General features: G+C 35.9%; 1 protein-coding gene across 1 annotated transcript in view; it reads right to left on the bottom strand.

Moving 5' to 3' along the window:
• Nucleotides 1-27,571, bottom strand: part of MERTK (MER proto-oncogene, tyrosine kinase) — a 127,149-nt gene that overhangs the window by 92,592 nt on the left and 6,986 nt on the right. The window contains exon 2 of the mRNA XM_007476583.3: nt 4,966-5,380. Coding sequence (XP_007476645.2) covers nt 4,966-5,380 — 415 coding nt within the window. The remainder of the gene's footprint in view (nt 1-4,965; nt 5,381-27,571) is intronic.

Below are 27,571 nucleotides of genomic sequence, written 5' to 3'. Positions count from 1 at the left end.
AGAAAGTCTCTAGACAGGCCATCCCTCATTCTCTGGACTTAGTACTCATGATCCTGCTTCATCCTCCTCACCACCCCCTGATTCTTGCTTTTCAGCTCTCTTTTTTTGTGTTGTTATCCTCAGTTTAAAAAGTAAGCTGATTGAGGACTGGGACTATCTTTCTTTTACTTGCATTTATATCTTCTTACTTAGCACACTACCTGGCACACAGTAAACCCTGACTAAATGTTTATTGATTGACTGGTTGACTGAAGGTTGTGTCATTTTTACAGAAGCTAAAAGACCCTACTGCCTATATTTTAAAAAAATCCTCAAGAAGCAGCCATGAATGGAAATGCCAATAGAATATACAACACAGGATAACTAAGATGGTGGTGGTTCTGAGCTTGTTTCCTGCAAAGGAACCATAGAAAACTTGCAAAGTCTTTTTATATCTTTCTTCCTTTTCAGTCTTGCTTTTCCTCTCTAATAGTCATAAGATTGTACCAAGGACCTAGTCCAAGAACAACAAGCAGAAAGTTTTGTTTTGTAGAAAATTATATTTGTATTACTTAGTGGAGTAATTATGGGTAAACTAGCCCAGTTTCTGCTTTATATGACTGTTTCCTATCTGCAGTTTTTAGTTGGTGGGTACAAAAGCAAAATAATATCTGTCTACCTTAGGAGAAATCTGATCAATAAATCATGACAAAAAAGGTCTTAGCTAAAAGACCCAAAAGGTATAGAGGAAAAACATGAAGTATTGCAACCAAAAAAAAAAAGCCATTTTTCTTGTAGTTTTCAGTTAATATATCTTTGAATATGAGAATTTTATTTAATCTTACTAATTTCCCTCCTTCCAAAACCTGAATTCCAGTTCCACATTACTACCAGCTGCCTCTGCTCAATTTTAACATGTCCAAAATATAACTGTTTTTTTCCCAAAACCCAACTGGGGTGGGAACAACATCCTAAATTGCCCACTCTTTCTCATTCAAGTTAAGCTAGTTTTTTCTTAAAAGGTATTGAAACTGAGCTTGATATATGAATGGCTCAGGAAATTGAAGATCCAAGCTCTTGACATCTTTTTTTCTGATTGCCTGAGATCAAATAATAATGACCCAGATTGCTGGAAGGGCACTTGGCAGGCAGACAACAATGAGCAGTTCAGAGGAAGGTGAGCTTCAATTGAATCCCTTTGAAGTGGTCCACAATCAGAATGATCTGAGTTCAAAGCCAGCCTCAGACACTAACTAGCTATTGTGATTCTGGGCAAGTCACTTAAGCTCTGTCTACCTCAGTTTCCTCCTATATAATGGAGATCATGATAGTACCAGTCTCCACAAAGTTGTTGGGAGGATCAAATAAGAGAATGATTGTAAAATGCTTAGCATATCTATAAAGTGTCTACTATGTGCCTAGCACAAAGCAAATTGTTAGTCCATTATTTCAAATAGGACCAATGACATTACAGAGCGATGTCTGGGTGTGAATTGGATTTAAGTTAACCAGAGTTGTACAATGTCATTAAGCACACAGAGGGCGCTTAATAAATGCTAGTCATACACCAGGCACTTAATAAATGCTAATTCCTTTTCCCCCCTCTCCTCTTCCTTGATGCATTATCTTTGCTGAATATTCTTGCCCTGCTATGGCTAAGTAAATCCCTTTTTGTTAATTGTTCAATGACTTCTGGTTTGTTCATTGTTTAAAGAATTGTCTGAATTCATTCCAATATGAAACCTAAACTACCAAGGGAGTCAGGCCCTGCCCAGCATGCAATCCCAATTTCTAGTGAAGAAATTACTTTCCTTCTAGTCTTCTCTCTTCATAAACATAGAATCATCTTTTATTCTTTTCTTTCCCAGTTCCCTTGTCTATCAGCTACCAAACCTTGTCTATTCTTTCACAAGAGCTCTCAAAACTGTCTTTTTCTTCACTCACATAACATATAAATTAGTTCAGGTCCTCACAACCTTTACCAAGATTATTATCAAAACCTTCTCATTAGCCTCTTTGCTGCCTGTTTCTCCTCTCACAAATTCATCCTCCAAATGAATATACTTAACAGGGATCTGATCACATGATTCCTTTACTCACAATCTTCAGTGGATCCCCAATTCTTCTAGGACAAATTCAAAATCACCAGCCCAGCACTTAAAACAATATGGTTCCCACCTCCTTTTCCAGATTTATGTCTATATCTTCATGCATTCTCTCTTTTAGTCAAACTGGTCTGCTATCTTCTCCCACACCAAAATCTCCTACCTTCATTCCTTTTCACAAGTAGGTCCCCATACCCTCTCACAGTCACATTAAAATCCCGAGCTTTCTTCAAGGCATGCTTTGGATGCCACCTCCTAAAGAAGGCATTCCTGGATCTCTTTCTCTCACTTGCTAGTGCTCTGTCCTATTTACAATTTACCTTCTTTTTACTTCTCTGTGAATATGTTATATTCCTTCTCCTAATAGAAGTAAGCTCCTCAGATACATGGTGGTTTGTCTTTATTTTGTATCTCCAGCACCCAGAACAGTGCTTTGCACACAGAAGGTACCTAACAAAGTTTTGCTCAGCTGAATGAAATTGATATGAACAAAGAAGCATTATAAATTCATTATCTTCATTAATTGCCATAATTCTTAAAACTTAACTTGGATCAACTAGCTTTTTGATACCAAACCAAAGTGTATAAAAGATAAAGAAGTAGTATAAAAGATAGAGAAGAAAATAAGTGGGACTTGGACTCATTAAATATTATCATCAATGATTTGAGGACCAAGGTGTTGGATACATTAAGAGTTGGCATCACTGTATACTGTGTATCAGAAACTGTGCTTTTAGAAAAAGCTAGAAAGATCTGCAGTAACTGATGCAAAGCGAAATAAGCAGAACCAGGAAAACACTGTACATGGTAACAGCAATATTGTATGATGATTAACTATGAAAATCTGGCTACTCTCAGCATGATCTGGGACAAGTCAGACAGACCCATGATGGGGAATGCTATCCACCTCCAGAGAAAGGACTGATAAGAGTCAGATGGATATGGATCAAATATATCTTTCATATCAGTGTATCTATGGTTTTATTTGGGGACATTAGTTATGTATGAGTATATTCTTATAATAATGACCAATATGGAAGTGTGTTTTATGTAATAAAAATAAAAAATTTTTAAAGTAAAAAAAAAGAAATAATCCTGCTGTGGGCTAATAGCAATTTCTAGTCTATAAAGACTGGTGGTTTTATTTTTATACTTTATAGCATAAAAGATGGGCAGAAATCTTAGACTAATATAAAAGAGAAAAAAGTTAGCTGTAATTTTTTTTACAAAGCTGATGCAGTTAACTCTTACTAGAAGGGAAGGAGGGAAGGAAAGGGAATAAGCATTTATCTAGCACCTACTATGTGTCAGGCACTATGCTAAGCATTTTTAATAAATGTTACCTCATCTGAACCTCAAAACAACCTTACAAAGTAGGTTATTCTCTTCATTTTACAGCTGAGGAAACTGAAAGACACATAAGTTAGGTGACTTCCCCAGGGACACATAGCTGGTAAGTGCCTAAGATCAAATCTGAACTCAGCTCTTCCTGACTCCAGGCACAGCACTTTATCCACTGTGCTACCAACTGCCTCTGATTTCTTTGTTAACATATTAATTTTCTTTCTTTCAAAGGAAAAGACTTTTAAATAAGCAATAATTTAACATTTGAAAAAACTATTAAGAAGTAGTATAGTATATTGGAAAGAGATCTAAAGCTGTAAGTTCTGGCTTGAAATCCCAGTTCTGTGACTGATAACTTGTGTGAGCTTGAATAAGTGCCTGTGGACCTCCTAAAGAAGTGGAACTAGATGGCATGCAGGGTCACTTTCAGCTTGAAATCAATAACCTTATTATTTTTTAAATAAAATTCATAATATATTTTATGTTCTTTAGCCATTGTTCCATTGAAGATAATTTTTAGATAATTTATGAAGGAAATGTAAGCTGTCAATAGGGATTGAAGAGATATACAAATTTCCTAATAAGCAAAGAAATGCTGAAATCAAGGCTAAATACCTTAATGAGATATTTCTTTGCACTTAAATAGCAAAAAGGGTCCCTGCCCTAACAATTCAGTATTGGTGGAGTGATGGGGAAACCAGAATACTAAACACTGTAGACAGGACCACAGACTGGAACAAATATTTTTGAAATCAATTAGCAGATCTGATCAATCACAGAGTATCTTTTCCTAGGACCCTATCCCAGAAGGACCATAAAAAAGGAAGAAAGAATATGTATATAGAGACAGTCATAACTGCTGCATTCTTTTTTTTTTTAAACCCTTACCTTTTGTCTTGGAATCAATACTGTGTATTGGATCCAAGGCAGAAGAGTGGTCAAGGCTAGGCAATGGGGGTTAAGTGACTTGCCCAGGGTCACACAGCTGGGAAGAGTCTGAGACCAGATTTGAACCTAGATTCTCCTGTCTCTAGACCTGACTCTCAATCCACTGAGTTACCCAGCTGCTCCAAAGCTGCTGTATTCTTAAGAGCAATAAATAAATAAATAATGGATTTGGCCTCTATGTCCAAAAACTAGAGAATAGTTCAGCAGATCTGGGTATATTTACATAAGAGGATATTATGGTGCTATAAAAAGTATAAGCATATAAGGAAACAACTAAGCAAAGTAATATGAAGCAGTTTCAGCAAGACTTATTTTGTATATAACTATGTACATGCTGAATACAACTATTTTTTTTAAAGCAATAATGAAAAAAGAAGGGAACCCAAAGAAACATGTTCTTTTCTTCTTTGCTGTTTTTCAAGTCATTTGATCCTTTCTTTTTAAAGGCTGGGGTTAAGACAGTAAAATTTTGTCTGGTAATTGATATGTTCATTTAATTTTTTCATTTGTTAATAAGTTTATGAAGGAAAGGAGGGAGGGGGGACAGGGGGAGAAAGAGAGGGAAAGACAAAGAAAGAGAAGTGCTTACCTGAAAGGTGCAATAATTGCTGTAAATTCATCATCTGGGTAAAAGTGTGTGATTACATGATGAGCCCCCAGGAGCTCCTTTCCATCTTTCCACCAAGAGATAACTGCAGTGTCTAGGTATGTATTGGGCACACTGATTGAGCAATTGAATTTGACATCTTTATGCTCAGAAAGTATTACATGACCTATTGTGTGCTTAAAAGCAAGAGATGAGATCACATTTTCAGATACTGCCCCAGGCATCTCTGCATGTCTTCTGTGTGGATTCCCAGACAGCATTGGAGTAACCTCTGGGCTAGCAATGTCCATTCTAGTTGGAGAGGCATCAGATTCTTTGTAGTTGGGTGACAAAATCTCTGAAGGAGGTCCTGTTGTTGTCAAGTGTGATTTTTTGTCTTGTCCCATGTCAGTATAATCTGGGGGGGGAAAAATCAAATTTTAGCCTTTCTTGATAGCAGTAAAGAAATGATTCTTGTTGCATGTAGTAGTGTTACCCAAAAGTAGGCATTTAATCACTCTGGACTTTATTTATTTAATTCTATTCTAAATAAACAAGACCCAGACCTGAACTCTCCTAAACCAGATGCTCTCTTGAGATCTCCTTGATATCAAAGATATCTGTCTTTATGATTCTAAACAACAAGCTCTCTAAAGTTCTTTCCAATGCTTAAATCAAATTAACTTAGAAGGCACCGAACATGACTGCTGTCTTCAAGTATGTGAAAAGCTGTTATCTAGAGAAAAAGGAATTCTTAGAGCTATTTTGTGCAGCTCCAATGGATACCTACAGATAAACAGATTTCATTTCAAAGTAAAAATGTCTTAATTACATATAGCTACTGACAAATACAGTAGATGCTATAGGAATGATTTGTTAGTACTGAGGCCCCAACTATTGAGATGAATAAAGTAAAGGCTTGTGGATTATCTGTCACAGTGTTACAGAACATTCCATATTGATGAATGTTTGGATTTGGTGACCATAACTTCCAACTGACACCCTAAGATTCTGGGATCTTAGGTACTAGTGACAGAAATTTGATACTCATATGAACAAGTGAGCTTCTTCTCAGGGAGGCACATTTGATCACATAAGCACAGATCCAGCCACAGAATGAGTAAATGCAGATCACCACTCACAAAGGAAAGAGGGTACTTGATGGTTCAGCAAAATCTATCAGTGCCAAGAAAAAACCAAACAACTCACTGTTCATTTTCATTGGCAGCATGGGGAAACCTATGGACCCTTTCTCAGAATCCTGTTTTTAAACACACAAAATAAGACACATATAATTACAAAGGAAACCAAAGGTTAGTGAAAATAGATACAATTTTTTCCATTCAGTTTTATAGGGCCTCAATTTGAAATCTGTCTTTGGAGCCCTTGGAGTTCTGTGGATCTCAGGTTCAGAGCCCATGGTTAAGAGGAAAGAGAGATAAGGGGAGAATCTGAGAAGGCCCCCATAAGAGGGTGGCATGTGATGCAGGTTTTAACATTTAGGCAGGATAGCCCAGAGTCCCTACCCTCCCTGGTGGAAAATGTGACCATAAGAGAGAAGCAATTTTATAAAACGATTTCACTTTCCTTGTATTGTCCTTCCAGTTGTTTCAATGCCCTTTCACTGGCACTGATGACCCTGTCTTTTGGCAGCACCACAGCTGGAGACAGTTATTAAAATTCCTTTGTCCTTTCTCATTCCACAGTAATCCCTGTGGGTTACTCACCTTCCTCTTCCTTAACACCACAGAACCACTATCCTTTCCCCAGAGACTCAGTGACTCCGTATTTGGTTCCCTTCTCACTGCTTTATTAAAAGTAGTAGGAAAAGTAGCCTATTTTACACTACTTGTAGGAATTTACTTCTATTCCTCAAACAGACTAAGGTCGAGTCTCTGTCTTTCATTCTGCAAGAGCTTATCAAACTATGGGGTATAAGAGGGAAAGAGGACTTTCACTGGCTATCCCCCATGTCTAGAATTCTCTCCTTCCCCATTTCCACCTCCTAGCTTGTCTCAGTCAAAATTTTGCTTTACTTAAGATTCCTTTCCTGATTCTCCAATATTTTCTCTCAATAGCGTTCTCTTCCCCTCCCCTGAGCCACTCCATCTAACAAAAAGTATTTTTAAAGGCAAAAAAGAAAAGGGGGGAAATAAGTAATAAATGCATTTTAAAAATCTGAAAATATGTACACTTTCCCCTTTGCAAAGGAATGGGTTGGGGATATCTTTTCCTATTTCTTCTTTTCAGTCATAATTATTCTTTATAATTTCACAACATTCATTTTTTATTTGTGTGTGTGTGGGGTTCTTTCCATTTACATCATTGTAATCATTAGGTATATTGTTTTCTTGGCTCTGCTTCCTTTACTCTATATCTATTTATGCAGATCTTTTCAAGCTTCTCTATCAACATGTTGGGCATTTGTTATGCCCAAGTTTTCCTCACATTTCATCACATATGAGGGGTATTCCACAACTTGGTTAGCCAATCTCCAATTTGATGGGCATTTACTTTGTTTCCTACTTCCCCTTAATGCTAGAGCCTTTCTTTTGTTGATTATCTCCAAATTATCCTGAAAATACCTTATCTGTACCCAGTTGTTTTCATGTTATTTCTTTCATTAGCGTAGGAGCTCCTTGAGAACTGGAGCTGTTTTTTGCCCCCCCCTCCTTTTTTTTTCAGTATCCCCAGTACTTAGCTCAGTACCAGGCACTTAAATGTCATTTGACAACTATTTGTGGGCAGCTAGGTCACAAGTTGAATAGTGTTGGGCCTGGATTCAAGAAGACATGAGTTTAAATCCAGCCTTAGCATTTATTCTTTATATGATCTTGGACAAGTCACTTAATCCTGTTTGCTTCAGCTTACTCATCTTTAAAATGAGTTAGAAAAGAAAATGGCAAACCACTCCAGTATCTTTGCCAAGAAAACTCTGAATGGAGTCACAAAGAGTCAGAAATATCAACCAAAGTTGAATGACAACTTGGTTTTTTAGATAAATGTTAAATATTACCAGTTTCTCCCAGTGCTATGTGAACATTTTAAATGTCTGAAGTTGCTTTTCTTTCATCTATCAACTCTAGTTAGAAGTGTTAGGGGTTTCTTTACTCCCCACAACATTCATTGATTAAAGAGCAAAAGCTTTTATTAGTGAATGATTTGGGAATGAAAACAATACTTTTGGGGCAATGAGTCTCAAGGTGAGGAAATGAAAGAGGAACTTGGCCCTTATACTAGATAGGAGTCCCCAAAAGGGATTATTTGAAATAAATTTAAATGGTATGATTACTATGTTTTTGTTTTCAACTCCACACAAAAGAAAGGCTTGAAAAAGGAATAAAATTTAGTACTAGCATTCCTTTAGTTCTGTCCTGAGGGATTCTCTCAAGTTTCTTACCTTGCCAAGCAGAGCTTAGTCCTCAGGTGAGATAGAGACCTCCTATGATCCCAAAGGAGTGAAAGAGGCAGAGAGAAAAGCACACTAGGAGACAGAGAATGGAAGAGGTGACTATTTTCTAGGCTCATACCCAGTCAGTCTCAAGTGGTTAATATTCATTGCATGAGGCAGGTAGGTGGCTCAGTGGCTCAGAGGTCAAGCCTGGAGACAAGAGGGCCTAGGTTCAAATCTGATCTTAAATATTCCCTAGCTCTATGACCCTGGACAAGTTACTTGACCCCAGTTGCCTAGCCCCTACCATCCTTCTGCCTTAGAATCAAAACTTGGTATCAATTCTAAGAAACAAGATAATAGTTTTAAAAAAAATAGTCATGAAGGCCCACCTGATTTCATTTCCAAGATGGTTGTCATTGCCATGGTCATTGCCATACTCTTCCCATAGGTCACATTCCAATTCTATTCATATTCTAAGAAGCATCTCAAGTCCTTGTCCTGGGTCAGATGAAATCTAAATGAATCTAGCTTCCACCCAACAATCAGATGTACTGAAAGCAGCTGATCATTTTACTGGCAGTGCTAGTAAATGAAGCACCTTTTTCCTTTCCTGACAGACTTGTCAGTAATCACAGTCTTTTAGGAAATTCAAAGGGAGGCAAAAGGGCAAGAAAGTTGCCCTAGGAATAGAGAAATTCTGGAAGCGCATTCCATCTCTGATACATATGGGCTGTGTGACCCTGGTAAAGTCACTCCTCATAAGGAGTTCCTTATACCAATAAAATTACAGCTTCAGTTCTTTGTCCAGTCATCTCCAAAAGAAAAGAAAAAACATCAAAAGGAACACTGGTATCAGGAAAAGGTTGAAGACTATTATCCTAAAAAGAATCCTTTAGGATATGCTATTGAATATTTATTTTAACAGGGACCCGCCTTCAAAAATAACATTGCTTAAAGCTGGAGACCTCTCTTTACTGGATCCGAAAAAGAAACCACTATTCTTTACTCTTAAATATTTCCTGAGCCTAGACACAGGTACCCAATACTATCACTGACTGAAGTGATCTACTTGGTGTCTGTTGATGCACTGATTGGCTGATAAAAGGGATACAGAGATTATAATATAAGGCCCATATCCTTAAAAATCTTACAAGGTATTTGAAAGGACAAGACTAACACATATGAACTGTTTAAGGACTGCAAGACAGTGTGCTTAGCGGTGTCTTGGGATAAGTATGTATGTTGTTAAGTACAGAGCTCCAAAAGGCCATTTAGTCCAAACCTGTGGCTAACCAAGAATTTCTTTTGCAAGATACTTAATAACAGGTCATCCAGCCCAGATTTGAAAGCCTCAAGTAAGGGGACAATCCACAGAGGGGTAGCCTATTCCACGTCTGGATAGCTCTAATACCTAGGACAGTTATTTCTTTGTATTAAGGGGAAAATCAGTTTCTTTGTATCTTCTACCCACCACATCAGATTCTGACCTCTGAGCCCAAGCAGAACAATTCTAGTCCCATTTCCATGTGAAAGTCTTTTCAGAGAGTTACCAAGGCTTCTCCAAAGCCCCAACATCTCTATTCTAGGCTAGACAGTTCTAGTTCCTTTAAATGACTTTTATGTATTAAGTCCTTCTTAAAATGTAGTACCCGGAACTAAACACAATGCTAGATACAGAAATAAAAATGTAATGCACTTCTAAATGTTAGTTATTATGATGATGACATAATTTGACTAGGGCAAGATCCAAGCAAAATTGAGAGCAGAATTATCCCCTCCCGAGTCCAGAACTCCATGCTCCTTTTAATGCAGTCTAAGATTACATTGCTTTTTCCTAGCTGTGTGACCCTTGGCAAGTCCCCTAACCCCAACTGACTAACCCTTCCCACTTTTCTGTCTTAGAATTGACACCAAAAGAGAAGGTAAAGGCTAAAAAAAATTACATTTGTTTTTTGTGTATTTTTTAAATGTTAGATCAGAATATGGGTTTATATACTGAGATCATGATCCACTCTAAAACTTACAAATCTCTTTCAGAAAAATTACATTATGATCATGCCTATATTTGTGGACTTGATTTTTTAACTCAGTTGTGAAAATTTTATTTTTTAATATGTTCATATTTATTCCTTCACTGAAAGGTAGAATCTAAGATACTACTATTTTTAAAAGTATAAAAAATCCTGTATTTTAATGAAGAAACATTGCTTAGATTATCTATAAAAGTACAACAATCAAATCTTTCTTGGGCATTAGCTTTCAAGGAAAGCCTAGTAAGTTTGGAAGATTTAGTAAAACCCCATGATATGGAACTTTAAGTCTACACAGAAATACAAGCTGCAGCTGGATATGATTTGAGAAAGCTGCACAGGAAATCTTCCACTCCTTTTTTTCCCTCCTTCCACATGTCAAGACCCCATGCTGAAGAATGCAGTTGATGTGCCAGAGGTTTTATAAAGTATAAAGGCACCTTCCTCAAAGTTATTCTGCTTTTATAGAAATGTCATTAAAAAGGCACGTTTAAATTTCTCCCATGGGGTCAAAGTGTAGACCTTTTAAAGAAAATATTCTTGTCCATCTTTGGCTTTGATAGGCAATAATTGTGAGAATTTGCATTAAATTTTTTTTAAGTTGTTAGAGTTATCATTGTAGTGGGCTCTTGTTATCATAACACCATCTTTGAGTTGCTATTGGAACACTTCAAGAATCACTTCTTGGCTTTGTGCTATTTCACATTTTAATCAGTTACTTTAATAAAATTACATAGATAGTATGCTTATCTTATTTGCAAAAGACTCAAAACTGGGAAGGAGTGCTAATATTCTATGTGGTTGTTTCAGGATTCATAGCAGCCTTGACATGTAAGAACACTAGGCCAAATTAAATAAGATAAAATGCAGCAGAAAGAACAAAATATCAAGAATATCAAAATAGTTAATAAAAAATAAAGGAAGAAGGTCTAGCAGTACCAGATTTAAAATTATATTAGAAAGCAGAAATTATCAGAACTATTTGGTCCTGGGTAAGAGATGGAATGGTAGATTAATGGAACAGAACAGACACACAACAAACAGTAGTAAAAGATTATCTTAAGCTTGTATTTGACAAAAGCAGAACCAGGTTTTGGAGATAAGAAATCACTATTTGGCAAAAACTGTTAGGACAGCCTGAAAAGTAGTTTGGCAGAAACTAGTTATAGACCAATATCTTATGCCTTTCACTAAGATTAAAATGGATACATAAACAGCAAATATTAACTATCAGATATATAGATAGGAGAGGAATTTATGAATCAATAAGAGATGGAGAGCATTATGAAATGTAACACATGAATAATTTTGAGTACATTAATTTAAATTTTAAAAGTTTTTGTACAAATAAAACAAATGTTGCCAAGATTAGAAAGAAAGCAGGAAAATATTATTCATATGTAGTTCCAGTCTCTACCTTTTACTGTAGTTCTCAACCCTGTGGCCCAGTACTCTGATTGATGAGAGGTCACTTCATTTTCCTTGGTCTCAAGTGCACCACTATTCTCCCTGCCATCTCCATACTATGGCATCTAGTGTATGTGCTCTTCCCTTCTCTCCTCTCCTCCACCACTCTTTCCACATCTAACTCTGAGAAGAGCAATCAAATCAATGCTACTACTCCTAGAAAAGGACATAGTAATTATTATTACAGTCATCCCTGCCTATCTTTTCTCTGTTCAAAACTCTCATCGCTAGTGAACAATCATCTATATACTGTCTTTGTAGAATATAAGTTCAAGAAGGGCAAAGACTATCTTAATTGTTTATATTTGTATCTCTAGTGCTTAGTACAATACCTAGCAGATGATGGATAATTAATAAATGCTTTTTTCATTCATTCATTCTCTTCCTCTGAGGGGAAAATAAAAAAAAAAGACCTCAAGGAAAGCCTTATGCTTCTTCCAGACAGCAAGATGGTACAGCAGAAAGAACAATGGATCTGAAGTCAGGAAGGTGTGGTCAAATCGGGCCTGAGACAATTATTAACTGTGTGATCTTGGGCCAATCAATTATCATCTATTTGCCTTAGTTTTTCATCTATAAAATGGGAATTAAAAACAACATCTACCTGTCAAGGTTGTTGTAAGGATCAAATGAGATAATATTTGTGAAGTGTTTTGTAAACCTTACAAAGTTTAAACTTTGTTTTGTAAATAGTGAATCAAACTCTTTGTCTATCAATCAGCAACTTTTAATTCTAAAGTAATATTGTGATCACCGATTTAAAAATATTACAGTTTTAAGGTGTAATAAAGTTTTAAACTTGAAAAGTTTAAAATTGAAAATTGAAAAGTTTCTATATAAATGCTAGCTACTATTTGAGCCCAATATTGAAATTGAGCCTTAAAGATGGAAAGGGGTAGAGAGGATGAAGCAATGTAAGAGCAAACCCTGTGAGCATGAATTGCTCATTTCAAGTTTGGGGGGAAATTTTACCTACTACCCTTTGACTTTAATTCAGTAAACTTATTATCTGCCTACTATATATACAGAAGGCACCTTACTAGGAACTGAGGAAAAAAGACCAAAAAAAAAAAGAACTTCACTAAGAATTTATCGTCTATGTTCACCATTAAGTACATACATGAGGAAAGAGAATCTGACCAATAACCTGATATAAATTTAAAATAGTCAAATAGAGATCATTCTTATTAATGAAGTGGAGAACACTCAGTTTTGGCTAAACCAAACTTGCAGACAGGAGGGTTCACTAAGGTAGCTGCTCATAGCCAAGGTTTTGATTTCTATCACAAGAGAAATATCTCCAGAAATGGATTCAAGTCCTAAAAATAATCCTAGAGGTTCCTGAATAATCTGCAATGTGCATGAGCCTCCTAATGATATTAGGGAGTTGATGACTATGCTTTACACGCAGGCCAAGTACAAAGGAGCTATTCATTATGACCTAAAACTTCAGCACTTAAAATGGTCATTTCCTATGACAGTTTTTCTCAGATAATCAGAACCAGATATTCTGTATTAACTGCTCTACTCCAGTCATTTTTAGGGAAGCACTAATGTTTATTTAACCCAAAGGTTTCTGTCTTTTCTTTTTTCTCTCCTCAGTCTCTTTGGCATTGGTTCTAACTTTAAGAGCAGTCCTTGATGTAAGAGCAACATACTTCCCTGGCAACTGCTTTGACAGATTGGAAGGGCTTTCAGGAAAGACTTAAAATCTCTTACCCATTCCCAAAGACTGCCCAGCAATAACACTTGTGATATCACTATTCAAAATCAATCCTTCACAGTAAAATGGATCATTTTCTGTCAAAACACAAATGAAGAAGTGAAATATTTGTAGGAATTAATGTATTAGGTTCTTTTAAAGGAAAAAAGTTTCCAGAATGCACAAGGCAAGTTGTGATATTGTGGGTAAAAACAGATAGATTTCCAAGAAGGGTAGGTCTGGGTGTGACACCATGAAGGTACTAGGTACTCAAGGTCAGAGAGCACCAAAAATAGTAGGAGGAAGTTACCTAAATTATTTAAAGTAGTAATTAGGAATCAAAAATGAGAAATGGATAATAGAAATAACATTAATGCTATGCTTTCATCTAGACATTTAACCAATCTATATTAACTGCCACAACAATAAGACCCAAAAAGCTCTGAAAGTAATTAAATCAACATCCATTTTATTCACTTGATAAATAGTGATGGCTGCCAAGGGCAACACTGGGTTACAATCATAAATTCATATGTAAAATCAAACAAGGAAAGATAATATATGAGTTCAAACAGTATGGTCTCATAAATTGAGAAGCAATAGACAAGTCAAACCAGTTTAAAGAAAGTTAGGCAGGACAAACTAAATAAGCAAAGTCTCTCTCCAAGGAACTTTGAGTATGAAAATGAAAGGTTTACAAAGAGAAGAAATTTTTCCCAAAAAATATTATATGTAATTATCTTCTGTATCAAGCATGGTAGAACCATATACTTGGAATCTAACATAGTCCCAGATGGATTTATATAAGGTAGAAATGTCTCTACAGAGACCCAATAAATGGAAAGCAGAAGTATATGTATAAATGTGTCTATATATGTATCTATATACGTATACATAGACACATATATACATTGTGTTTAAGTATGTGTTACATACAAATGTATACATATATATATATATATATATATATATATATATATATATATATATAAAATCAGATCCATTTTGGAGCCAGTATAATAGAGAAGACAGCAAGGGTGGTAATAATATTCATAATATTCAAAGAAAGCAAAGATATCAAGGTCATAGGGGAAAAAATCTCAAACCTTATTAACAGCAACAAAAAAAATTATGACAGAAGAGTTCTAACTATTGACTTATACACCTATTTATACACCTATTCTCTCTTCTGATCAAAATCTTGATGACAGTCACCTTTTCATGCATGGGCATCTCTTTGCAGCAATTAGGAAACAAACAGGCTCCCACAAGTGATATTCAACACTGGACTACTTCTTTACCATTTCACAATTAATGGAAAAATGTAGAGAATATAAGTTCTTATTGTACCTATTTACTTAGAATGGAAAAAAATTCACTTAAGTAGGAAAAAACACTTTTCAGGTTCTTTTAGAAGAAAAAAAAATCTCATCTGTACTTCAAGATCATTTAAGATTCCTTGGAAAATGCAAAAGTATAAACAATCTTCAATGATCCTCTGATAATTAACATTACTGAAATGGTGGGTATTTGCTTGCCAAAAGTATTTGCCCATTGTGATGGAAGAGATTCAGGGCAGAGTTTAGGCTGAAGAGGGATTTCCTGTGGCTGTCAGTGTATTCCAGATGCAGATGACATTGATCTGATTACATTCAATCCCAAATTATTGAAGAGCCTCCTAAGAGATTTCTAATTTCCCAAGGGAATCTGACCTGTCCATCCACACAGAAAAGACCAAGTGGATAAAGAATCTCCAATGCCAAATATCAATGGACATTTAGACAGACAGTCTATAAAGTTACTCTAGAAGTATGCAAATCTGGGACAGATAGTAGAGATGGACAATGAGCTGGGCTAAAAGCTGAACAAAAGGAGGAGAGAATACCCATCACTTTAGGGAAATTAAGAATTATTTTACTGACCCCAAATTTCCCATGAAAGCAGAGGCCCATCTTTCAATAGTTAAATTTTTACCAATGTTATCATATGGCCCTGGGCAGCTAGGTGATGCATTGGATAGAGTGTCAGTCCTGGAGTAAGGAAGACACCCCTCATTTCTATTTTTGACCTCAGACATTTACTAGCTGTGTGAACCTGGGCAAGTCACTTAACCCTATTTGCCTTAGTTTCATCATCTGTAAAGTTACCTGGAGAAAGAAATGGCAAACCACTCCAGTATCTGCCAAAAAAACCTCTAATGAAGTCATGAAGTGTTTGACACAACTGAAAAACAAATGAATAACAATTATATGGTAGTGCCACATGGAATATCATTGCCTCCAAAAACAAAAATGAGTATCACATGGGAGACAATAGAAAGGTTCATGGTAGGTATAAGCAGCCTGTCACATATAACCAACAAGGAACTCTGAAGAAGAATAGGACTGAACTATAAAATGAAGAAGCTGTATGAGAGGGGGAGAAGATGAAGTGCTCACTCACTGAGAGTGAGAGATGGCAGATGGATCCACAATGCTTTACTAGTACCCTCCAGATGTTAGGAGAAATCTAGGAAGGCCTCTAGGACACTGCATGGATTGCCAGTGAAGGACTGGGAAGAATTAGATAAGGTCATTCAGAATGGGCCAACGTGAATAATCCCAAATTGATCAAGAATACACTTGACTAAAGAACAGACTGGTGGATCAGTAGAATACATCAGGTACATGATATATACAGTTGTCAATGAGCACAGCAATTTAAGTGTTTGATAAACCAAAAGATTCCAACTCTGGAGGAAAAAAACTCACTGTTTGACCAAAATTGCTGGGAAAACTGAAAAACAGCATGACAGAAACTAGGTATACACCAAAATCTCATGCCCTATACCAAGATAAGGTCAAAATGGGTATATAATTTGATATAAATCTAGATATGAATAAATAGATTTAGATATAAATTTAGATATACCATAAGCAAATTAAGGGAGCATAGAACAGTTTACCTGTGAGATCTGTGGATAAGAGAAGAATTTATGACAAGACAAGAGATAATAATAGTACAAAATGCAAAATGAATAGTTTTGATTCTATTAAATTTAAAAGGTTTTGTACAAATAAAACCTATATAAACAAGATTAGAAGGGAAACAACAAGCTGGGGGTGGTGGTGGAATTTTGAAGCTTTTTTTGCTGATAAGGGCATAATTTATTAAATATGTAGAAAACAGAGTCAATTTTGTAAGAATACAAGCCATTGCTCAGCTGACAATTGGTCAAAGAATACGAACAAGTAGTTTTCACCAAAGGAAATCAAAGCTATCCATAGTCACATCAAAAAAATGTCCTAAATCACTATTGCTTTGGGGAAATGCAAGTTAAAACAACCTCATCCCATCAGACTGGCTAATATGCCAAAAAAGGAAAATGACAAATGTTGGAGGGAAATGTGAAAAAATTAGTACATTAATATGCTGCTAATGGAGCTGTGAACTGAAACAACCATTCTGGAGAGTAATTTGGAACCATACCCAAAGAGCCATCAAATTATGCATACCTTTTGATCCAGCAAACTATCAGGTCTGCACCCAAAGAGACCAAAGATGGGGGATTAGGATCTATTTGTACAAAAAATATTTATAGCAGCTTTCTTTGTGGTAGCAAAGAATTGCAAATTGAGGGGATGTCCATCAATTGGGAGATGGCTAAACAAATTGAAGCATATGATTATGAAAAAATACTATTGCTCTATAAGAAATGATGAGTAGGATGGTTTCAAAAAAACCTGAGAAGACCTACCTGAACTGAAGCAGAGTGAAATGAGAATAACCAGGAGAACATTGTACATACTCACAACAGTATTATATGATGATCAACTGTGAAAAACTTAACTAGTCTCAGCAGTACAATGATCCAAGACAATTTTGAAGGACTTACAACTTAAAACGCTATCCACATCCAAAGAAAGTATTGATGGAGTCCAAATGCAGAATGAAGCAAACCATTTTTTCATTTGTTTTATGTGTTTAAGTTTTTAATTTGGGGGGCTGGGTTTCATATGAGGATTCTTTCACAATAAGACCAATATAAATATGTTTTGTATGATCATACATGTATAACCTAGATCAAATTGCTTAGCATCTCCAGGAGTGGGGAGGGAAAAGAGGGAAGGATCCAATTTAGATCACATAATTTTGGAAAATATGATGTTAAAATTATTGTTACATGTAATTGGGAAAATATTTTTAGAATAATCTACGAGTATTCTTTGTATCTCCAGTGCTTAGTACAGTGGATGGAACATAGTAAGAGCTTAATAAATTTTTGTTGACTGGAAAATTTTTGAACAAGTTGACTTAAATTTGATTCACTATTTCTTCCACTTCTTTCTAATATTTCTTTTGACAAATCACTGACTTCTTGGGACCTCAATTTCTATCAATAAAGGGATTAGACTAGATGACACTGAAAGTTCATTTTAGCTCTAAAATCCCATGATACTTTAATACTCTGAATTAAGAAACTTCAAAAATATATAAAAGTCAGGCATCTCTAGTCTTTGTTATGAAAGCAGCCCTGAAAATGTCTTATGAAATGCCTTAGGGACGAAATAATTAATCGTCTCCCAGAAAACTTATTAAGCAAGAGCCACAATACACACATTGAGAGAAAACAGCTTTTAGAAGGTTTAATTGGGAGTGAATTGTTCAAATTCTTGTGAAAAGGATCATTCTGGACAGAGCATTGAAAGCTATAATGTGATTAGAATACAATCCCAAGGCTTAAGATAGCAAAATAATCCCCTTCCCCAAAGTAAATATAATTCTCCTTTGTATGTTATAACTCTTTATTGATGTCATATACATTTACATTCTGGAATGCCAGACTAACTAACTAAAGCTGTCAGTAAGTCAGTAAACATTTATTCATCACCTACTATGTGCCAAGCACTATATTAAGTGTATAGATATAAAGAACAGGAAAGATAGTCCCTGCTCTCAAGGAGCTCTCAATCTAATGGAGAATACAACAGGTAAACAGATATGTACAGACAAGTTATATAGAGAGTAAATATGAAATAATCAATCAAGGAAATGCATTAGAATGAAGAGAGATCAGGAAAGACTTCCTGTAATGGAATTTCAGCTGAGAATTAAAAGAAGCCACGGAAGCTAGAAGATGGCAACAAGGAGGAAAGAGAATGATGGCCAGGCCTGGGGAAAGCCAGTGAAAATGCCCAGAGTCAGAAGATGAAGTGTCTTCTTCAAGAAACAGCAAGGAGGCCAATGTCTCTGGATTGAAGAGTAGGTAGTGAGGAAAGATTGTAAGTATAAGATGATTAGAAAGGACGGGCATGTTATAAAGGGCTTTGAATGTGAAAGAGGGTGTATTATTTGCTCCTGGAGATGAAAAGGAATAAATGGAGATTATTAAGTAAGAGGTAGGTGGAGTATAGTGGCAAGATCAGAATCTCATTCAGGAAGATCACTTTGGTAGTTCAATAGAGGATGGATTGGAGTGGGGAGAAATTTGAGGCAGACTGTTATAATAATCCAAGTATGAGGTAACAAAGCTTGTACCAGGTTTGCAGCATTGTCAGGAAAGAAGGAGCATATGTGTGTGAGAGATGTTATAAAGGTAGTAACCATAAGCCTTGGATGAGAGTGAGGCATCAAAGATGACACCAAGATTGGGATCCTGGGTAGTGGTCTACAGAACAGTAACAAAGATAGTAGGAAAAGGGAAGGGCTTGAAGGAAAAATAATGATTTTAGTCTCAGATATATTGAGTTTAAGATGTCTAGTAGACAGCTAAAGATGGGAGACTGGAGAGCAGGAGAAAGGTATGGGCTACACACGTAAATTTGTTGGCAAGCCAGTCCTTAAGTTGGCATCTCTCTCTCTGAAACAAGCTCTCTTTCCCCTCATTCCTATCCTTCCCCCAGGAAATACAGATTTGCTTTAGAAACTCATATATTTAGAGATGGAAGGATCCTTAGAGATGATCTAGTCTAACTCCCCAGGAATACAGAATAAGGAAACTCCCCTGTTTTACAAATAAGGAATGAGGACCAAAGTGATTAAGTAGGAATGAAGTGGGGGGGGGGGTGTTTGTTAGGTACCTACTGTGTACCTAAGTTGCATAAATTTTTTACAACTATTATTTCATTTGATCCTAACAACAATCTGCAAAGTAGATATTTTTAATTCACTTAACAGATAAGGAAACTGAAGCGGGAAAAGGTTGAGTGAGTTGCCCAAAGTCAAAAAACTGATAGTATCCAAGGCTTGATTTGAACTCAAGTCTTTATGATTCTAGGCTGAGTTCTCTATCCACTGTGCCAACTATGTGCCTGAAGTAGTAAATAGATGGAGGAAAAAGAGGAAGAAGAAAAGGAAAAACAGAAGGAAAAGGAGGGCAAAAGGAAGAAGAAATATTTACAGAATGCTTTAAAGTCCATAAAGCCCTTTTCATTTGTCTCACAACAATCCTGTGAGGTAGGTACCACAGGTATTATAAATTCAGTTTTAGAAGTGAGCAAACTGAAGTTCTGGAGATTAATGTACCATGACAAAAATAACACAGATAATAAGTGTCAAAATAAGAGTTCTAATGACTCCAAGTATAGCACTTCATCCATGAAGACAAGGTCCTAAAGTAACTGAAAAATTCCACCCAAAGTCTTCTGACTGCAAACCTGTTGTTCTTTCCAATTCACCATGATGCCTCTTGGCCAACCCAAAACCCCAGAAATGAATTAAAGAATAAAAATACTTATTAAGTGCTTCTCATGTGCCATGCACTGTGCTAACTAACCACTGAGGAAACAAAAATAAGCCATTAAGGCAGTCTGAACCCTTGAGGAACTTACATTCTAAAAGAAGATAAAACATAAAGGGGAACACAAGAGTTGGAAAGGCATGGAAGAAGAGAATGCATGGGGTGGCATAATTTATAAATGACTCAGAAATATGTAAGGGCTTGCTTCTTGGCAAGACAAAGAGAAATTACCTTCCAAGCCCAAGTTCCAATGGACACATTCCCCATGCTAGTGAGAGGAAGAAGATTGCCAGAGTGCAGTTGTGATGGTTTGGAAAGATTAAAGGATAGAAAAATAATCAACCAAAGCACTGTGGTGGATCACAAAACATGTATTTAGGACTTACTATGAGCTAGGACTGTCTAAAAGGTAGATCAGCCATCTATGACTGTATAACTAATCAAAAAATTATTTTCCTTTATCTTTTCTCCTTCATTGTTAATGAAGTGTTTCATAAAAGGTCTGTTCTATTCATACAGTGAACTAAGGAAAGAGGAGTTTGTGCCCAAGGCTGGGAAAATTAAAGTAGCCAAGGAGGAGCACAATGATAAACAGTTATACATATAATGGAAGTTATACAATAAGAAAAAGATAAAATAACCTATGACATTACTATAATGGAAGACAGTAACTCAGTTAAGACTGATAAGAAATTAGGAAAGACCTTTCTGAAAGAATGCAAAGAAAAAAAAAGGAGAACCAAAAGAACAGAGTCCACATTAATCACAATTATAGGAAGGAAAGTTCACAAGAAATAAAAAAGGACCCATAAGCACAAAAATATTTAGAGTAGTTGTTTTGTGGTAATAACTGGAAACTAAGGAAGGTGATCATCACCTGTGAAATCTGAACTAAGTATGGCATGTGAATGTAAATTGAATTTCTTTTGAAAGGGAAGGATTCAAACAAACCTAGTAAGCCTCATATGAATTAATAGAGACAAGTGGAAACAAGGAGAACAATTTACACAATAAAAATACTGTAAAGAAAACAAAACACTTTAAAAGACTTTCTAAGAACTCAGATCAATGCAATGACCAATCACTATTCCAGAGGAATACCAGGACACATGCTACTCATCTTTAGGGAGTTGATAGGCTCAAGACACATAATAAGACATATATTTTTCAACACATGTAACACGTCTTGCTTGATTTTGCACATTTTTAAAAGCTTTGTTTCTTTCTGTTTTCAGTAGCAGAGAGAGCAAGAGAGGATGGGGATAGGTTAGTTCCCCATTTCCAGCCCCCCTCCATAAAAAGGTCACTATAGCATTTTTTTAAGTACCCAGAAGAGAGGAAAGTCCCAAAAGAATTACAGGCAAGCAGAATAGCTTGGTAGTTAGATATTGAATCTATTACATATTTGAAAAGAAAAGCAAGCTGTACAAAATAGTTTTGCAGTTTCATACACAATTCTATTTTTTCTATTCTACTACACATATGGAAATGAATTTAAGAAAATAGAATTCTTAAAAAAAGGACAAAATACTGAAAAGTTATGCTATTTCATGTGCTGAAATTAACTATATTTACAATTACTGAGCAAACATAGTTGGCTGTACCAAAGTTCAATGTTAAGTTTTTAATAAACCATTTAAATTAAAAAATAAAAAAGATAAGCTGTTACCCTTAATAGCACAGGAATTCAGTCATACTAGAGAAAACCCCTGATGGTACTAGAACTGAGGGTCAGCTGGTGGGGCCTGCCCTCATACCTGCTTGGAAGTTTGTTTTTTTTCCTTTGCAGTCACAATAAAAGATTTGTTAAAGAGAACTTTCCATACTGCTACACCTACAGCTAAAACATTCCAGCCAAGGAGACTTGGCAACAACACCTAGCACCCATGATAATTAGATAATAAAAATGCCATAGCCCAAATAATATCTCCCATTTAGTGTTTTCTTCTCAATAATGCCCCCATATAGAGAGTACAAGTATTATCATTCACACCTTAGGGCTAAAACACCCGGAAGCTCAGAGAACTTTCATGACCTTCTTAGGGTCACCTGGCTTCTGTGTCTGGAAAGTAATCTCCAACCTAGACCTTCTGACTTCAAGTCTAATGTGAAAGCTGTTAGTGAAAAAATGTAAGGACCGCCGGGCACCATGGACCTGGGTTTAAATCCTACCTTTTATGCTACCTATGATTTTAAGCAGTTCATTTAATAAGCTGAGGCTTTGAATTCACTTGTAAAATAAGGGACCTAGACCAGATGGCCCCTAAGGTCCTTTCCAGCTATGATCCAACATACTCCAAAAGATATAGAAGATATCATTTATACTCAGAAAGCCTCCTTTTTAAATAGTGAGTATGAAGAGAAAAAATATGCCTGAGAGGGTACAAATATACCAGCATATAATTTACTGCAGCAAGATTCCACCTATTAAGATTACAGAATGTTCTTCATCATAGCTTTCCATGTGGTCATAACTTTCTCAAACATTCTTTTCCTGTGGTATTAAATTTTCCATGGATAATCTTAGTTCAAAGGTGGCTTTTTAAAAATATACTTAACAGAAAATCTATTTTGCTATTAACTTAAGAAAAGACTGATAGAAGAAATTGAGGGAGACAATGAAATGGAATAGTTTAGAAGGAGGAGGTCAATGTTATTTTTTTTCCAAGGGGGAAAAGCTTCCTTATCAGTTTACTATTTGACCTTTGAATTTTAAGACTTAGTCTCTCCTTCCAGATATGACATTAAAAGAGGTTTGGAGTCCACAGACTTGACTTATCTTATTCTGAATCCATATCTTGTATGGTTTTCTACCCTCCCTACAAAACCTATCTAGCACAATGTCTTACATATAAATTTAGAACTAAGTGGGATAGCTATGTGACTCAGTGGATTGAGAGCCAGGCATAGAGATGGAGATCCTTTGTTCAAATCTGGCCTCAGACACTTCCCAGCTGTGTGACCCTGGGCAAATCACTTAACCTTCATGGCCTAGCCTTACCACTCTTCTGCCTTGGAACCAATACACAGTATTGATTCTATGATGGAAAGTAAGGGTTTACTACTTGGTCGGTGTCCCAAAAAAAAAATAAAAAAGGGAAAAGGATCTACTGGTAACAAAAAAATTATAGCAGATCTTTTTGTGGTGGCAAAGAATTGGAAACTGAGGGGATTTCCATCATTGGGAAATGGCTAAACAGATTGTGGTATATATTGGTGACCAGAATATTATTGTACTATAAAGAATGATAAGATAATTTCAGAAAAAGGTGAAAAGAGCTGCATGAATTGATGCAGAACAGAACTGAGAGAACATTATACATAGTAACAACAATACTGTATGATGAGCAACTGTGAAAACTTGGCTACTCTCAGAAATGCAATGTTTCTAAGGCAATCCTGAAAGACTTGTGATGGGGAAGCACTTCCAGAGGAAGAACTGTTGGAGTTGGATGGATGCTGATCAAAGTATACTATAGTTTGCATCAGTGTATTTACAGTTTTATTTGAGGGTTTTGTTGTTTTTACAACAAATGACCAATGTGGAATTGTGTTTTGCACAATAATAAAAAATAAAAAAATAAAAGGATAATCCCCAGACATAGATGGAGAAAAAAAGAACTGTTAAAAAAAGATTTAGAACTAGAAGAAATCTTATGAACTTATTGAGTATTAATACTCTCATTCTGTGGACAAGGAACTTGTACTTTATAGAGATGAGATGCATTGTCCAAAGTCATATAAGTAGTAAATAGCAGAGCAGAGATATAGATCCAGTTCTTTAGTCATTCTTTCGAATAAACCATGATACTTTCCTTCCTTAAGGATAAAAGAAGATGGGAAACAGATCCTACATGAATATACTATACTAAGTGGATAGAAGCTGGACTTGGAGGTAGGAAAATCTTAGTTCAAATTCTAACTCTGGCATTTAACTATATAACCAAGCAAGTCAATTTAACTTCTCTGAGCCTCAGTTTTCTCATCTGAAAAAAGGTGGTAGTAATACATGTAGTACCTCCCTCAAATAAGAAATTTAAAGAATATATAAATATGTAAAGAATTTTGCAAACCTTAAAGCATTGTGTAAAAAGTTATTATTAAGTTAATGCAGAAATGAAATTACTCTGAATGCTTTTCACAAACTTTGCCTTCATGAAAAAATTCAAATCTAATCAATAACCAAAAAAATATCATCAGTAATAAGAGACCAGAAAACCACATTAAAATATAGAAGAAAATAAATAGATTTAAATCAAAAGGAAAAAGCTTAAGTTAAGCTTTTTTAAAAATACAATTTCAAAAAGGTACCTATCCAAAGAGGAGCAGGATTCAACCTTCCTCCTCCATTGGGAGATTCAAAGAGCAGTGAACCACAAATTTGGAGCAGACCTTGAAGACCATCTAGTCTAACCTGGACCTGTCTAAGAATCCTTCCTTCAACAACTTCACCAAGTGGTCAGCTAGTCTTGACCTGAAGACCTCTAAGCAAGAATACTCTATTTCCTCCTAAGAAAACTTATTCATTTGTATGCAGCTGTCATTATTTGAACTATTGAAACTAATGTAACGAATTTGAGTACGAACCAGACACAAATTCATATATGCTAAGAAAAAGAAATGTTAAGTGCAAATTAGATTATAAGATAGTAACAAAACCATTTCTTTCAAAATTACTGTGGGAACTTTTTTTAAAATCATCTCTTTTCTAGAATCTTTTCCATATTGTATACTTATAATTTACATAGTTGTAGCAAGTATGATCATTTGGTTTTACTTTCTTCAATCTTCAACTTACTATCTTAAACCTGAGGCTTCACATAAGTCTCCTATAATAAAACTAATAATAATGATGCTTTACGGTTTACAATACTCTTTACATATATTAACTCATTGGAATTTCAATAATAACCCTGGGAAGTAGATTAAGTAACCTCTGTAGAGTCCCATAGCTATTAAGTGTCTAAACTAGGTTTTGAATTCAAGTCTTCTTGAGTCCAACTCCCACTCTGTCCACTATACCACCTACTTTCCCCACATTTCTTTGTGGTTTTAAAATTTTATATATGACATTTCTTAAAACAAAATAATATTCCATTATATGTATATATCATAATTAACACAGTCATTCTCTGGACACATGAGTTGTTGCCAACTATTTGCTCTTAGAAAGGATATTGCTATGAATTTTTTTTGAAAGAGGATCAGATAAACTCCTTAATGTTTTGCATAACTGGGACCTCTTCTCACAAAAGGAATGGGAAGTAGGAAAGGAAAAAGAAAAAGGTATATGATTGCAACTTTGAATCCTCTTAAAAAATTCTTTGGGAACTGATAACCAGGTTTAAGACACATTTTTCCCAGGTGATGGGACAAAGAATAAATTGGTTTACCAAAAGTAGAAAATAAAGATGACTTAAGTGTAAAACAAGAAAAGATTACCTAAGCTCCTAAGGGCTCTAGGGACTTGGGTCAAAGAACAGAAATTCTTAAATGGCCTGGAGGCATTCCAACCATAGGACTGCCAGAAAGAGCCTGAAAACTTCATGCTAGCCTCTAGTACTGCAACAGTACTAGAGTGTTATGATTTTAAAAAATTATGGAAGTAATTTTTTACTTTATTCTAAAAGTGAGGGGTAAAGAGTCTAGTATAGCAAGGAGCCAGGACAGCAATTATTTTTAATACAGGGAAAAATAAAAGGGAAAGATTCTTTTCACCATGAGCTCCCATATGAGTTCTATGTTAAAAGCTTTGTAAGCCTAAGTACTAACAAGAAAGGCTTTTGATTACTTTCTGGGAAAGTGTCATAAACTGATGTTCCTAGATGCCCCTTATAGGAAGCCAGTTAAGTCAGATTAGAGAGCTAGGTAAGCTCATGGGACTCCTGGAGAATGCCCAAGTCTCACCTGGATGGGGACAGATGAGTAAAAAAAAGAAAAAAAGAGCCCCACCCCAATACACATGAAAATGTAACCTTTGTCCCACCAAGAAAGCTCTGCCATGAGAACCACACAATATAAGATAAGTGGTGTGTAAAAAGATGTTCAAAACAAGGTAGTCCACAAGGGTCAAATGAGTAATGCTGATTGGTGCCATGCATTTCCTTGCAGAAACAATATCAAGAACTTAAGGGGCAGGGTGGTAAGATGACAAGTCTCCTGGGAAGTAGGGCAATTTATGCATCACTCTAAAGTGTACAAAGTTTTTTACATTCATTATTTCATTTGAGTTTCCCAACAGTACTATGAGGAAGGTATTTCAGTATTATCATCTTCATTTTGCAGGAACTTCAAATGAGGAAACTGAGGCATAGGGAGCTTAAATGGCTTGCCCAAGGCACATAGTTACCATATGCAGGAGTTGAATTTGGGTCTTTCTGGCTCTAAATCCACCATATGATATATGACAATACTTCCCTCTACCACACCTGTAAAGCATATGGGGATACTCTTGCCTCTTCACTTTATCTTGATGTCCCATATTATTAGATAATTGTAAATATCCTCCCATTCCCTATAATATATTTTTAAAACAGAGGCTCTGAACAGTAAAACTGTAACAGTACTAGAGTGTTGTGATTTTTAAAAAACGATGGAAGCCATTTTTTACTTTATTAACCCACTGTGAAACTGGATACCAAAATCAGAAGGACCAATGGATTAAAAGTTCATGTGATGGAGCAGCTAGGTAGCTCAATGGATAGAGTCGGGCCTCAAGACAGGAGGTCCTGGGTTTAAATTTGGCCTCAAATATGTCCTAGTTGTGTGACTCTAGGCAAGTCATTTAATCCTAATTACCTAGCCCTTAGGGTTAAAAAAAAAAGTTCATGTAACAAACAACACTCAGAACTGAGGCATGGGTATTTTAAAGTATCTCAAACAGCCCATTTGCTGAATTCCTAGACTTGTTCCAATACCCTTGAACCAAAAAATGCTTAGAACTGAAATGGATCATAGGTTCAGGAACTAGTTTTGTTTTGAAATTTTGATAATTATCCTATATATATTTTATATATTTAAAAGTATTATCCTGAGAAGGGTCTATAGCCATGATGGCAAATCTATGGCACATGAGCCAAAGATGGCACACAGAAATCTCTCTGTGGGCATGTGCTGCTCACCAGAGTTAGTAGAAAGGCAGAGGGACTCCACAGAGATTCTCCCTTCCCCCTTTCCACCACACCTCCTCCCCCCTCTGACCAGCAGCCCAATCAAAGCACTTACTCCTTTCCTTGAGTGGACACTCAGACCACTCCCTTCCTTTTCTCCCTCCCCTGTCTGGGGTAAGGTGGTGAGCC

The sequence above is a fragment of the Monodelphis domestica genome, chromosome 1 (assembly GCF_027887165.1).
Source record: "Monodelphis domestica isolate mMonDom1 chromosome 1, mMonDom1.pri, whole genome shotgun sequence".
In the NCBI taxonomy this organism is placed as follows: Eukaryota; Metazoa; Chordata; class Mammalia; order Didelphimorphia; family Didelphidae; genus Monodelphis; species Monodelphis domestica.
This window is presented reverse-complemented; position numbering and strand designations above follow the sequence as displayed.